We start from the raw sequence: 15,230 nt of genomic DNA, 5'->3' as shown, positions 1-15,230 counted from the left end.
ATGTTTTCATACTCATAAGCTCTCATTCTCTCTCTTACACACACATAAATGTTGGATTTCCATGTTTTATGGGGACTTTCCATAGACATAATGATTACAGTAATGATACTGTACAAACATTCTGCATTTTTACATCTTCAAAAAACATAACTCTGTATGATTATGCTGTTTCCCTCTTGGGGACCACTCTCTCTCTCTCTCTCTCTCACATACACACACACACACACACACACACACTTCAAAGAGAATTTAAGTTATCAAAAGCATCAGAAATCTTCATTTTACCTCTACTGTTCACAGATGTAAAAAACAAAATATTATAAATAAAAAATATATATAATACAATAATATTATAATGTAATAAAAATATACAACAAATAAATATAAACTAATCAGGCATTCTGTAACCAAAATGCTGATGATTGCTGCTGAATGATAAAATAGCAATGTAAAAGGTGCATAAGAAAAATGAAAATCATTCTTAATAACTGCACAGGCTCAAAGTGAACATGGAATTGACAGGATCAAAATGTACATTTCTTTACATTTTGAATAGCATAGACAGTACAAACAAGTGGATTCCTTTTTTTCCTGGATTCCTTTTTTTTTTGGGAAAATGACTTTCTTGGGTAGATTGCTAAAATGCAATTCCAGTGAACAAATGTACTGATTAAAGAAGAAAAAAACTTCAGTAATAAACTGTCAATCACTTTGAAAAATGAGATCATTTCCAATGCATAAATGTAAATACATATATCAAACCATCCAAAACCTATAGACTTCAAATAGACCATCACACAGAATGAGTATACAGTATGTGATCTTTACACATATGCAACTCAAGGCAAACATGTACAGTGGGAGAACTATGAAGTAAATGGCTTACCTTTACACTTGCAAGTATGGAGGTTGCGTTTGGTTCATACAACCTTCAGACACAATTTATCTTTCTCATACAACATTACCTGCGTCATAGCCTCCCCGGTGGGTCGCAGACCTCCATAACCCTCCCCTCTTTCCCTCTGATCTTGTCTTTTTGCCCCGGGGTGGGTCCACCACCCATCCCTTTCACCGGAAAATTCCGGAACCACAAAGCCTTTATATATTTGAACTCAATATCATTCATTTGATTTTCTATTTGAGGGTATTCATTGAAGTTGGGGGGAGCAGACAGATGGAATAGAAATGAGATTATTGGAAAAGCACTCCTCTAAAATATGTATTCATAACTTGAGAGCAGATCAATATCACCGGACATTTTATTTTTGCTTGTGTTCATCTCAAGAGGCAAATAATACAGACATACATCTTGTGCACATCAAATCCTGATATTGTATAGTATATATAAGATATGTATTTAAAATAAATGAACACAAAAATAGCATTCTTAAGTTATTATATAGTAAAGATTAAACAATGGCTAAAATATTAAAATACAATAAACCACACAACTTTTACACCATTGAAGAACTACTTCCAGATAACCTGTTTAAAATCTGAAAGAGAACAAAGACACAATGAGGAATGTTTAGTCATTCTGTGAATGTAGTTGTATTGTTGTAAAAAGAAATAATTTGGTTGTGTTTAAATCTAATTGTTAGCTAGAATTAAATTTTGATCCAAACATCGTAAAATAGCTTTTGTTCCATACCGTGGTTAAAAAGGGAATGTTCAAGACTGTTGCGAGAAATCCAAAGGCCATTGGAAAGAAAGACCTATAAAACAACGCAGAGTATTGCTAGTTGTTCGTTTAGAAGAGGAACAATCTAAGAACAATGTCAATTGCCTAGCAAATGAACAGAATGTATTTAGGCTAAAAAAAGGTTTCAAAATGAGTTTGGGCAAAATGCATTTTGGTTGGTTTGAAGTAGGAACATCTTAACAAAATGGAGGCGCCTGCCTCACACACAAGGACAGGGTATGATTCAACTGTTGTTTACTCACTTAAATAGGAGCACAAAGCCATAGGTCTCCACTAGCATGCCAATGCGAGGCCATCTTAGTAGAACTAAAGCCACGCCTCCTAGGAAGAAGGTGGAGCTTCTGAGCTTCTGTCTCTGGAAAAAGAAGTGGGCTGTCCTCCTTAAACCAATGATGAAGGCCAGACCAGACAGAAACAGAATCTGATATAAGAGAAAGAAAATGTTAGGAAAGTACACAAAATAAATAAATAATATGCCTATACATGCACTACCGTTCAAAAGATTTTTTTAATGGTTTTGGAAGAAAATTGTATATGCTCAGCAAAGCTTTATTTATTAAAATACAGTAAACCTATTATGAAACATTATTACTATTTAAATAACTGTTTTCTATTTATATATATATATATATATATATATATATATATATATATATATATATATATATATATATATATATATATATATATATATATATATATTATTCAGTCATTACTTCAATCTTCAGTATCACATGATCCTTCAGAAATTATTCTAATGCTGATTTCTGATTATTATCAATGTTGAAAACAGTTGTGCTGCTCAGTATTTCTGTTTGAAATAGAGCTTTTATTTGAAATATAGATTTTTTTTGTAACAATGTTAAAAGTCTTTACTGTGACTTTTGATCAATTTAATGCATTTTTGCAGAATAAAAGTTAATTAAAAAAAAAAAAGCTTACCTAAACGTCATCTTCTGACACACTTAAAGGGATTGTTCACCTAAAATTAAAGTGTTGAATAAAAATTATGTATTTCGACCTCGTTTCTCAGCTTATTAACATTTCTGGATTTAGAATTTGTATGGAATAGATTAACTATATATTTTGCAAAAAAAAAAAAAAAAAAAAAAAAGAAGTTATATTTGGTAAAAGTGACATAAGGTTGAGCAGATTACAGAATCTTGGATTTTTAGATGAACTATCCCTTTAAGAAACGTTTCCCATGACCAAAGATCTAGTTTGTGTCATGTCTAAACAGCTCATTAGCACTTACATTACCAAACGCCAACAGGACCGAGTCAAAGTACAGCAGTATTCCAAACAGCACAAAGAACATGCCGAATCCTGACAAACCCACACCGATTTCTAGAATTCAGATAGAACAGATTGTTTAGCTATATTCGTAGATAATTTAATCAAGCAATTATTACTGTGGTCATTTAAAAGGGAGAACACTGCATGGCAATATTATAACTATTGCAAACAAAAATGTCTAAAATATTCTCTAAATGTACTGATTTACATTCTGTTCATTTACAATCACTTAAAAAATTTACATTAAAAGTCAGAATGAACATACCAGTGTCTCAGTTGTAACTGCACAGAACTGTAACTAATACAGCGGTTCATTTATATTCAGTGAAAGAAAGACACTCACTCTGAAACTCAGTGATTGTGATCATGGTTTCCCCTCTGTTGTCTTTCTTGGCTCGGATCTCCCGGTTTGAGTTCCTTGGTTTTTACTGGTTTGTCTGTTTCACATAAATACTTGACTTTTGAACCCTACCGTAGGGTGAACATTAACCAAATGTATTAGAATGATGAGAGAGAGAGAGAGAGAGAGAGAGAGAGAGAGTGCTCTGCCTGATTATCACTTTATCTCTTTTACACTCTATCACAGTCCATTCATTCTTCCATGTGTCCGCTCACCCTCTGCCCTTATTTCCTTACCTCACATCCCACTAATCTCTAATATGACAGCTGATGCTGCCACAAGAACACCCTAACACCTTTTCACAATTTGTTAATATAACCTGCCCTCCAAACTAAAAATAAATAAATAATGTAATGTGCTTTATTGGCATGGCAAATTATTGTACATTCATATTAGCTGCATACATAAAAATAGTCATTTTATCAGGGACCCTTTTGGTAACTAGATAAACCAAATTATTATAAAACATTCTGGAATAGGCCTACTTGATTCTGACTTGTCAAGAGTGGCATTCAAAGGTCAGATATTTTACTAATATTCCTCGTTCATTGTACGCTCCTGAGTGTCTATGCTCCTGAGGGTGTCCTAAAACATGGCGGCGACTAGTCAGAATGCAATGTAATTTCATAGTTTCTCCATTAATTTTCTCAATAGGGAAATAGGTTTTGAACAATAACTTCTAAACTTTTAAAGACAGGCCTACAGGGAGCTATGAGGTTGTTAATCCATGGTATTTGCTTCTGTTAAAGCCGTCAGCCCACGTTATTTCAGCAGAATTCCTAGTGGAAAACTACATTACCCATGATGCTGTACAGGAAATTACACCAGTGAGTCGAAAAAGCAACAAGTGCCAAAAAAAAAAAAAAACTCTGCCCCCTGCCTATTTTGCAATAATCTTAAAATAAATTATATATATATATATATATATATATATATATACAGTACAGTCCAAAAGTTTGGAACCACTAAGATTTGTAATGTTTTTAAAAGAAGTTTCGTCTGCTCACCAAGGCTACATTTATTTAATTAAAAATACAATAAAAAACAGTAATATTGTGAAATATTATTACAATTTAAAATAACTGTGTACTATTTAAATATATTTGACAAAGTAATTTATTCCTGTGATGCAAAGCTGAATTTTTAGCATCGTTACTCCAGTCTTCAGTGTCACATGATCCTTCAGAAATCATTCTAATATACTGATTTGCTGCTCAATAAACATTTATGATTATTTTCAATGTTGAAAACAGTTGTGTACTTTTTTTTCAGGATTCCTTGATGAATAGAAAGTTCAAAAGAACAGCATTTATCTGAAATACAAAGCTTCTGTAGCATTATACACTACCGTTCAAAAGTTTGGGGTCAGTAAGAATTTTTATTTTTATTTTTTTGAAAAGAAATTAAAGAAATGAATACTTTTATTCAGCAAGGATGCATTAAATCAATCAAAAGTGGCAGTAAAGACATTAATAATGTTACAAAAGATTAGATTTCAGATAAACACTGTTCTTTTGAACTTTCTGTTCATCAAATAACCACAAATATTTTGTACAATTGTACACATTAAATGTTTCTTGAGCAGCAGATCAGCATATTAGAATGATTTCTGAAGGATCATGTGACACTGAAGACTGGAGTAATGATGCTGAAAATTCAGCTTTGCCATCACAGGCAAATACTTTGTGAAATATATTCAAATAGAAAACAGTTATTTTAAATTGTAATAATATTTCACAATATTACTGTATTTTTAATTAAATAAATGTAGCCTTGGTGACCAGACGAAACTTCTTTTAAAAACATTAAAAATCTCAGTGGTTCCAAACTTTTGGACTGTACTGTATATATATATATATATATAATATATATATATATATATATATATATATATATATATATATATATATATATATATGTGTGTGTGTGTGTAAATGGTTAGTTTTTGTCCTTGATTCTGTGTTTTATTCAGGATAAAACACGGCTATGACCACTTCACGGTTCTGTGTATCACTACACAACACCCTTAGCAACCACTCTTAGCAACGTAAACTGTATGTTCTCAATTGATATTGTTCAATGAAGTTTACTGTATTATGTAGAAAAGTGATCGAGTGAGCGAATTTATTACCTGCATTCAGATTTAGCATTTTCCTTCAGGTCAGTCCTATATATGTTCATAATAAAAAATCTGTTTAAATGTCCACTGCAATATCTTGTCCTTTTAACAGTTAAGGGGTTTTCCCGTGACTGACAGCGCTAGTCAAAGCATTTGTCAGTTGCGTCTTGTTCTGTGTTCACAACAATTCAGTCTTTTCAATATAAAAGTCTTTGCTACTGACTGACACACTCATAAAGACAGTCTTTGCCGCCATCTCAGGAACTATTTTTTCTGGCGGAAGGAAGGCTTTTAGAAAAAGTTTACTTCATGACAGTTGCTTTAATATTTGTATTGTGTTGTAACCATTTTATAAAAGCAATAAGGTATATGTATGTGTGTGTTATATAAAATCAGCATTTGTACATGAGAAGTTTTATATTTCTCCATCGTTTTTAATTTGATTATACTGTTCACAATGCGGATTGTAGTTCTTACCCTCACTAAAGCCGTTAAGTATGTCTTGTACCTTTGTCATTTTGTCTAAACTTTTTTGCTTCAAATCAAAGTTTATAATGTTATGATTCGCCTTGTAGCTGATTAGCTTGATTCATGTCTTATAACTCTATAATTAAGACTTTTTAAAATGGAATGGGATGGAAATGGAAAAAATACTTCTGGTACCAGCGCTGCTGAAATGGGGCAGGAAATGTTGCACTCTATAGAGTCTGGGAAACTACGTCATTGCACTTTGCATTCTGCATACGGTGATATAAAAAAAGTTGAATTTTACCAGCTTGGAAACAACACAATGTTGAAAGTGAAAGTAAAACTCAATGAAAAACTGTGCTTCACTTGAGATTCCTTTTCCATGTCGGACTTTAGAGCGGCTATGGCAGTTCATAACACAGCAAGCATTCACCATTCTAATGTGTTTTTAAGGGTATACATTTTAACATCTACCTACACAGTCTCTACTGTAGTGTCTGTGTCCTAACGTCCCAGAATGCATTGCGCCGCTGACATCACGTTCCCATTCTTTATTGTGGAAGTGGACCACTGAAGATTTACAATGAGCTTTAAAGCATTTATTCATTTCTCACATATTAAGTTATTCATTGTTTCTCATGCTAGTTAACAGTGCATGAACTTATGCTAAAAAATTACAACTTGTTTTTGTAAATGTTGAAATTAACATTGCCTAATATTCATAAATGCTGTAGAAGTATTGTTCATTGTTAACAAACAAAACCTTATATTTTAAAGTGTTACCAAGATCTTGGTAGAAAAATACTATATCCCTAAAATCTACATGTGTGCTGCTTTCCTCCCCTTCTTTCCATAGACACCAACATGCCTGCCATTAACATCTTTTTCTTTTTAACTTCAACCATAACCCATTCATCTCCTGGTATCTATTAAAGCAATCTCCAACAATTAACTATTTTCCATTACACAAATACCTTCTCAGTCGGTGCACTCATTTGTCCTGTCCTCTGTTTAACAAATGCAACAAAGCGAACTGTCCTATAACCATCTGATCTTCACAACTTATTACTACAAAGCCTTAATAATTTCCATTGGAGTGTGTATCATAAACATACTATGTCATAAACATACTGTTTTTAGAGCTGCTTTACATCAGAATTTGCCAAGCAGAAGAAGCTGCTTTGAAACAATCTGTACTGTATAAAGCACTATATAAATAAAGGCGACTTGACTTATTTACTGGCATTATATTCCCCACTGCTGGAACATTTTCTTGGCTTTCACTTTGTGCTTGTGTTGTTATTGTCAAAATACACTGAATTTATAGTTGCTTTCCAGGAAAGTCTCATCGTCAAATTAAAAGCAAATGTAAAATTAATAAAGCAAAGCTTTATTTGAAATTCAAGTGGCCCAAGAATGATTGTAATCATAAATAATTGGTTGGGAGATTTCTGTGAAAAAACCATGTTGGAATGTTGCATGGACTGACATCTGGCTCATCACTATGGGTTTTGTTGCAGATTCTTCCATTTCCAACTGCCAAAACATGCTAAGACTGTAATAAATAGGCTTTATCTATTTTGCTGAAACTAATTTAGTTCTAACTATTCCTTTACCTCACAAGTTGCAGCAAAGAGCTTCTGTTTTGTAACAAAATGTAAACTGATCTACCTGTAGAAAGATTTGAATGTTGTGAATGAATGAAATCTTTGTCTGTTTAAGGAGTGAAGTGTCTCATGTTTAAAGCATGGCTGTTCTCTGTTTAAGGTTCAAAAAGTGATATGAACAAATAAAGAGTTTTAATTACAATTGAAGGTTTTAAATACATTCACTTTATTGCATGAGGGTACTTCTAAAGCAAGCACATGAAGTATTATTTAGTTCGATTTGCATAGCTCAAGCAGTCTTGTTTTTTTTTCTCCTTAAAATAGCATTAATTATGGTAAATATGAAGACGTACAGTGTTTTGATTCCAAAATATTTACACAGACCAATGTGCTTATTTTGAATGAGTTATTCCCACTTTATATGCTACATATTTTATCAAATATTAGACATCTCTGCTTTGACTGTCCAACTGTGACTTTGACCATTTTTTTTTCCAATTACATACAAAATAACACTTTAAACAAGGCCTTCAAAAGGATGCTGTAAAGTTTCGGTCAATAAATTAAAAATATATCAGCCTCAATTCCCCATAATATATCAGATCAAAACTCTCTTTAATCATTTTATAAATGTAACCAATCAAACCCTTATTTTATACATCATAGAAAAATATGCAACGCATTGATCTTGTTTTTCTCTTTCTGAAAAATGATAAAAATAGATCTCTGTCTTCCCCTTCAGGGCTGTTTTTGCTTAAAAGTGATAATGAGTATTCTGCTTCTCTGAAACTTGACTTTCTTTTCCAGATTTCATACTGTGTTTTTAGCTTGATTCAGGGTCTTTTTTTTTCTTTTTCTTTTCTGGAATAAGAACAACACAATATTCATGAATCTTCCCAATGGGAGAAATAAAAATGACACAAAATATCTCATACACAAGCGGAGGCTAGTGTTTAGACAAGAGTTAAAAAAAAAAAAAAAAAAAGACAAGCAGAAAGCACAGTATGGGCTAACAACTTGCATGGCATTTCAGAGGTTTCGATATGGTGAAAGATCGAAGTACAAAACAGGAGATTTATATTGTTTGGCAAATTGTTCTTTACTTTACGATACATTATAATCAAACTGCTTGATTACAGAGGTAATTACCAGTGATAGAAAAATAATCCAAAATATTGTTCCATTTAATTCCATGTCAATCTATATTTACACAAAAACTGTGCCACAGCAGAAAAGAAAGCCAAATGAATCTCCAAATGGCAAAATGATCCACAAATAAGGGCTTTGATATTCTGTTGGGGCAACAGGTTACATAATTTAACGTCATTATATACAGGCTGTAATGCAAGTTGCTGGCCCCGCATGAACACGCATCGTTTCAACAAGCAGACTTACAACTCTAAGGACACTTCCAATGTTTCGGCTTCTTTTCTCATTAATCTAACACACACGCTCACAAGTATTTAGGTACCATTATTTGGTAACTACTGTCCTAGCAGTAAAAGCACTATGATGAGTCCACATGGCTTTGATGCAAAGATTAGAGTAATAGTCATATCAATATATATGCTTTCTTTATAGATACACACGGTACTTAAAGGCCTGACGATGGTTTGAGAGACTGCAATGCTGATGGGAAGAGGGTTCTCAAGAACAGGAATGTGGGAAAGATGGAGGCCAGGAGGAGTCACAGTGAATCTGGCCTTAAAATTGATGGGGGGGAAGTGCCCAATGCCAAGTCTTCTAGTATCAACATCATCTTTTGGATCAAAACATCAATGGATTCGCCACAGTCCAAATCCAAGTCATAAATCCTCGGTGGTCAATCGAGGCTGGTGTTTTGAACACAAATAATTATCATACCAGTGGTTCTGAATCTCTCTCATGATGACTTACAGATAAACTTAGCTGACAACTTTGCTGTAGTCCTTGGTCTGGTTTTACAACTTCCTCAAGCATGGCTATTTTCCTCTGGTCACATCTCGGTCTCCGTCGCGTTCTTTCCTGTCACGAACGTGCTTGTGTCTGCAGAATCCGTCCTGAGCATGTAGCATGAATTTGCTGTGTACTCCAATCACTGTAATGTGACCGAGAGCAGATATGAATCTGTAAACATCGTCCACTTCCTGGCTAGTTTGTAGCTTTTGTAATATGAATGTCATCCTCCGAAACCAAGTCAAAACAGTTGATTAATTCAATTACGTAGTTTTGCCGTGGGTTGCGCACTCTGACTGAGGAGCGCGCGGAGATACGGAGGCAGGTAACCGCGTGAACAGCCCTCCGAAGACATCCAAACATTTCGAAATATTTCTCTGCGTGATGTTGTGAAAGTAATCAAAAGAAATACAATGTTTGACAAAGGCAAAACATATGTTCTTGGTGTTCAGTGGGGTTTTTTTCCATCTTTTCTTTATCTGCTGGACACTCAGAAGGGCTCACCGTCAAATTTGACAGCTGCAAGAGCTTGAGCTGGGAAAATGTGAAATGAGAGAGAGAAAAACCGAAAAAGAGAATGTGTATCGTCAGAGACTGTCATATTTCTTTGTTCAAAGAACTTCAGTTGAATGGTTTTCATATACAAACACAAAAATTATATTAAGGCCAGAAACACACTCTATGGAAGTACGTGAAAGGATCTAGCTACATTTACAGGGGTAGTTCAACAAAAAAATGGAAATTCTGTCATCATGTTCCAAACCTATATGGCTTTGGCAACGTACACACTATCAGTCCAAATCCAATTATTTGCATCTCCGATTGGAATCTGATCTAAAATTATTGTCATCTGCACCGATGTCCATTATAGTCATTTTCTGCTCGTCCAGCATTTTGCAACAACACAGTCTTGTTTCTGCAGCGGCTTTCAGCATGTTTCCTATAACAACATCTGACGTTTTACTTGCCTTGAGAAAGTCTCATAAACCACACAAAATCTGATCAGAGCAGTCAGACTGAAACGGATTTCCAGAAATGCGATTTAAATAGGATTTCAAACCACATATGAATGTAGTTCGAAACAGATTTGATCTGATCAGATTTCAATCAGATATGCATAAAAATTGGATTTGGACCAACAGAACACAAAAGATGATATTTTGAAGAATGTTTCAACTGTTTTGTCCATACAATGAAAGTCAAAAGAGTCCAAAATCATACTAAAACCCATTGGCTTTCATTGTATGGACAATTTTGTGTAACGCTGAGAGTCATACAGGGTGTCAATGAGAGTAAATGATGATAGAATTTTCATTTTTTTGGTAAGAAATCTGCCAAAATGTATCAGACAGCAATTAGAAATGCAATACAAGTATGTGCTGAACATTAGTTTACATGAGTGTAAACTTTCTTCTAATACGGGTCAAGTTTTCAAATCATTTTGAATCATATTGACGACGCATAGTGGCCATTGTGGCATTAGCGACAAGAATACTTTTTGTGTGCAAAAACAAAACAAAATTAAGAATAATAGTCATTCTCTTATGCTGTTTACGTTGTAGACACACTGCAGAGCTTCCAGGGTCTACGTCAACTCACGCCGACTCATTATTGGCGCTGTACACGTGCCTGTGATGCTGACACAGGAGCCAGCCAATAATGAGTCGGCGTTCTGACGTAGACCCTGGAAGCTCTGCACTGTGTCTACAATGTAAACAGCGCAGGAGAATGACAGGGAAGAGAAGAAAATGGTTGAACCACTGCAGTCACATGGACTATTTTAACAATGTCTTTACTACCTTTCTGGGGCTTGAAACTAGTAATTAAGTTGCTGTATATGGAGGGGTCAGAGAGCTCTCAGATTTCATTAAAAATGTCTTCATTTGTTTTCCCAATTCAAAAGAAGGTCTTAGGGATTTGGAACGACATGAGGGAGAGTAATTAATGAGAAAAATTTCATTTCTGGGTGAACTAACCCTTTAAAATAAGAAATATCTTATATTTTTTAGTTGTTTTGGCTTATTTGAATACTTGTTTTTGTCTTATTTCAAATCACTTTTAGTCATCTTGAAGTTTGCTGATGCCCTCTCGTTGGCCCCAGAACCTTGGTTGAGAATTTGCTCATTTGAGGCATGGCCAATATTGTTAAACTTAACTTATGTTTATAGATAGCTACCTTAATAATAAGGTGTAGCTTAATGGCACTCTTTATTACCTGTGTGAGTCTTTTGAGCTATGAGGTTTGCTACCACCAGAGAAACGCACGTTGAATACATTCAATGGGATTGCATTTTTGCAATCTGGTTAAACGTGCGCATCTGCATTCGCATACTTGTGTTGTGTGTGTTTCTGGCCCAAAATTTCACAACAGTTGTAGCCAAAGTCTCTGCATCTGGTTTCCATGTGATTACAGCAGGTGAAAATTCTCCTTAGTTAACTGTTAACGAACCAACAGAGAAATTTAGTGTTTGCGAAAGTCAACTGTAGATCATATAAGCAGCATGGTCCAAATGTGCAATTTCAAACACCAGGACTTTCAAAATTCTTGTCACATGGTTTTTATTATCACTGACTATTAATGTCATGAGCTGACTGCAGCTTTTAGGTTTACTCTTGGGTGTCAAAACTTGTTTATTGGAAAAGATGCAAAATATATAAAATGAAAGCCAGTAAACACAATTGCAGGAGGAGTTTGTGGAGTAGCCACAAATCCTGGAATAAATATGCAGTTAATCAAGATCTAGAATTGAATTTCTTTTAGAAAAATGGAAATATTTTTCTACCAAAACAGGGTGGTGTAAATTCCCCAATATTCAGCGCCTTTTTCTAGCTCTACTGAAAGTAAAAAAAAGCAAAGACAGTAATGAGTAAGACCAGGAAAAGAGTTTGTGTGAGGAACCGGAAGTGAAGGGAAGGGTCGGGGATTGTTGTGCAGTGGGCGGGACTCACCTTCACACCTTCATGATGTGGGAGGAGTCAGAGTAGTCAGCAGAAGGGGGAGGGACCAGGCTGGTTGGGGAGGCAGGGGGACTGGGGACGCACTGGGCTGCAATGCAGTGGAATCATGGGGGGGAAAATATAAAAAAAAAAAAAAAAAGTATGCCATGAAGCAACTGAAAAAGGAATTGTGGGACAGAGAGGTGATCATATACTCTCCTCTCACAGAGCCCCAACACAGAAGGTAAAATGAATCCATGCTAATTGTAATTTCGAAATATGGAATAAAATGGAAGAAAACATCCAATGCATGATCCTAAAATTAGCATGAATTTTTTTGCATTTTGGCTGTAAAAATCTTAATATAGCAATTGAGATCAAAGGCATGTTAAATTGAATATATACAGTATATAATTTTTTTAAAATGATGTTTGTCCTCTGCCTTTGTCAATTCATACATGTTCTGATGTTTAATGGTTTAGTGAAGATAATAAACCTGAATATATTTATAGTCATTAAACTCTAGAGCAGTTTCCCAGTGAATATAAATGGAATTAGACAGTGTGCTTCAGTACAGAGGTCACACATCTAAAAGCTTCATTAATATGTTGTAAATGCAGATTTTGATAATAAAAATAAATCATATTATCAATTCCTTTTGCAAAATATCACATCTAATAGATCAAAAAAATAACTATAATTAAAGTGCAACCTCAGCACTGAAGTGTGGTGAAGTGTGCATTGAGGACATTGAGGAGCATGTGACATTAGAAGGGCATGAGGGTCAGACAGTTGGGGTCACAGTTCGCCCAGGCTCCTCAGGGCGGCAGGCTTCCTCACCGGAGAGCAGGCGGCTACGGCGGGAGGCCTCGGCGGCCAGCGCGCAGGAAATCTCGATGCGTTTTTCCTGCTCATGAAGCTGCTGCTCCGGGTTACTGGTTCCCTCCACTGGCCCGTCCAAAACAGGCACCACATTTTGCAGGCTGGAACAAAGACAGATCAGCCATTAATATTCAATAAAGAACATATATATCCTCAGATGAAAGTTTTCAAGATAAAAGAGATAATTCTATCATAATTTACTCAGTGTTATTCCAAACCTGTTACCCGTTATATTTTCCAAAGAACAAAAGAGTCAAAAAATCTGGATTTTATGGTGTGTTTTTGTACTTTTATTTTCACAGCTTGACCTTGTATTAAAAGTTTGATAGTCCCAGGTTGTACAGCAAGTAGTGCGTATGGTTTATGGCATAACGACAAAATGGGTTTCGACCAGACAGAACAAAAACAAAACAAAGGTTGCTTGGTGTGCAGTGGATGAGGACATGATGTGCATCATACTTTGATTTGGCAATCAGTGTCTTGATTCTTTCGACTTTCTTCTGTTTTTCCCGCAGCTCTTCTGGGCTGAGAGGTGTACTGGGCTCGATGTCCAAGTATCGCTCAGGGATCAGGACTTTATCCGGCATGGACAACTGGAGAAACAATGACACAAATCTCCTTGCATATGCTTCACATCATCTATTATTAAACAACTGTTAAATTGCTGCACGATGTAACAATAATTTACAATGCAGTGCTGCCATGTGACCTCTAACCTCTTTGTTGAGATCCAGGTCATAGTGTTCGGGCTCCACCTGTCGTCGCAGACGAGCAATTTCCTGCCTAGGTGACTCCACACCTTCTCCCCTCACGGCTGCCTCAAGATCCTTAATATCCACCTCATCAGCTGTCACTCTCCTCCGCACCTGGATAACAGGAAGAACAAGTGGCTCAATGCTTAGCATGACTTAAAGTACATTGCAAAAAAATGAATTGTTTTCATATCTTGAATTAATTTGATTTGTCTTACACCAGTGGCAAATCATCTCATGTTTTAAGCATATACTTAATAGAACCCAATTAATGTAGTAATTATTATTAGATATCAATATTTGCAATTTATCTTATTTACTACACTCTTAAAAGTAAAGGTTCTTTGGCATCTATGGTTCCATTAAGAACCTTTAATATCTATGTAACCTTTCTATTGCACAAAAGGTTCTTAATAGTGCAAAAAAATTCTTTCGACATTTAAAATGTTTTTCAAATTAAGAAAAAAAAAAAAATGGTTGTTTTAACAACTGTTCCAAAACAAAAACCAAAAATGGTATGTCATTGCTGCAAAACCCTCATTTTGGAACCTTTATTTTTAAGAGTGTAGTAAATTCAAATTTCAAGTTGTAAAGTGCCTAAGTGATCAAAACAGGCTTATGAAATTAATATGTAATAAATCTGAACCTTATAAATAGTGGGGGTAAGAATTCAAGTCAAAAGCACGAGCTAATGGTAATAAGATACACTTGTCGTTCATGTCGTTCCAAACCCATAAGACCTTTGTTCATCTTCGGAACAAAAATGAAGATATTTTTGATGAAATCCAAGAGCTTTCGGTGCCTCCACTGGGAGCAATGCAAGTTACACATTCAGAACGATAGTAAAGACATAATTAAAGTACTCCATGTGGTTTAACCTCAATTTTATGAAGCGACGCAACTGCTTTGCTTGCGCAAAAAACAAAAACAAAAAAATTATTTGTTTACAAAATAATATTACAGTCCAGTCTTGAGTAAACACAACACATATGCATCATAGTGCTCCCCCTACTGGATTACAGGTCAATATTTTTATAAGTAAAGTGGTAAATTATGTTTTTTTTTGTGTAAACAAAGCACTTGCGTCACTTCATAAAATTGAGGTTTAAACACTGGAGTCAAATGGATTATT

At 34.9% G+C, this 15,230-nt stretch overlaps 2 protein-coding genes across 10 annotated transcripts in view; both read right to left on the bottom strand.

The window, feature by feature from the left end:
- Nucleotides 1-1,359: 1,359 nt before the first annotated feature.
- Nucleotides 1,360-4,210, bottom strand: golt1a (golgi transport 1A). Its single transcript, XM_067387312.1, has 5 exons — nucleotides 3,342-4,210; nucleotides 2,958-3,049; nucleotides 1,945-2,123; nucleotides 1,652-1,715; nucleotides 1,360-1,496 (listed from the first exon to the last, which is right to left on the bottom strand). Exons 1-5 carry the CDS (start codon nucleotides 3,364-3,366, stop codon nucleotides 1,455-1,457), a joined length of 402 nt encoding a protein of 133 aa, XP_067243413.1. The 5' UTR covers nucleotides 3,367-4,210; the 3' UTR covers nucleotides 1,360-1,454.
- A 1,126-nt stretch (nucleotides 4,211-5,336) lies between these two features.
- The window catches only part of plekha6 (pleckstrin homology domain containing, family A member 6), a 114,373-nt gene continuing 104,479 nt past the window's right edge, over nucleotides 5,337-15,230 (bottom strand). For 8 of the 9 annotated variants that reach the window (XM_067388184.1, XM_067388185.1, XM_067388181.1 and 5 more), the window contains 5 exons: nucleotides 14,063-14,212; nucleotides 13,806-13,939; nucleotides 13,305-13,447; nucleotides 12,477-12,573; nucleotides 5,337-10,061 (listed from right to left, as the gene is read on the bottom strand). In XM_067388184.1, the coding sequence (XP_067244285.1) occupies nucleotides 12,479-12,573; nucleotides 13,305-13,447; nucleotides 13,806-13,939; nucleotides 14,063-14,212 (522 nt within the window). In that variant the 3' untranslated portion in view covers nucleotides 5,337-10,061; nucleotides 12,477-12,478. The other variant, XM_067388183.1, reaches the window with a different exon arrangement.

The sequence above is a fragment of the Chanodichthys erythropterus genome, chromosome 6 (genome assembly GCF_024489055.1).
Source record: "Chanodichthys erythropterus isolate Z2021 chromosome 6, ASM2448905v1, whole genome shotgun sequence".
Lineage (NCBI taxonomy): Eukaryota > Metazoa > Chordata > Actinopteri > Cypriniformes > Xenocyprididae > Chanodichthys > Chanodichthys erythropterus.
This window is presented reverse-complemented; position numbering and strand designations above follow the sequence as displayed.

Bases quoted from the DNA above. Each gene is read 5' to 3' on its own strand.
- golt1a (XM_067387312.1), bottom strand. From the start codon at position 3,366: ATGATCACAATCACTGAGTTTCAGA. The intron at 2,124-2,957 runs GTAAGTGCTAAT...CTCTTATATCAG, and splicing joins TCCTGTTGGCGTTTGGTAAT to ATTCTGTTTCTGTCTGGTCT. The intron at 1,716-1,944 runs GTGAGTAAACAA...GTTGTTTTATAG, and splicing joins GGCTTTGTGCTCCTATTTAA to GTCTTTCTTTCCAATGGCCT.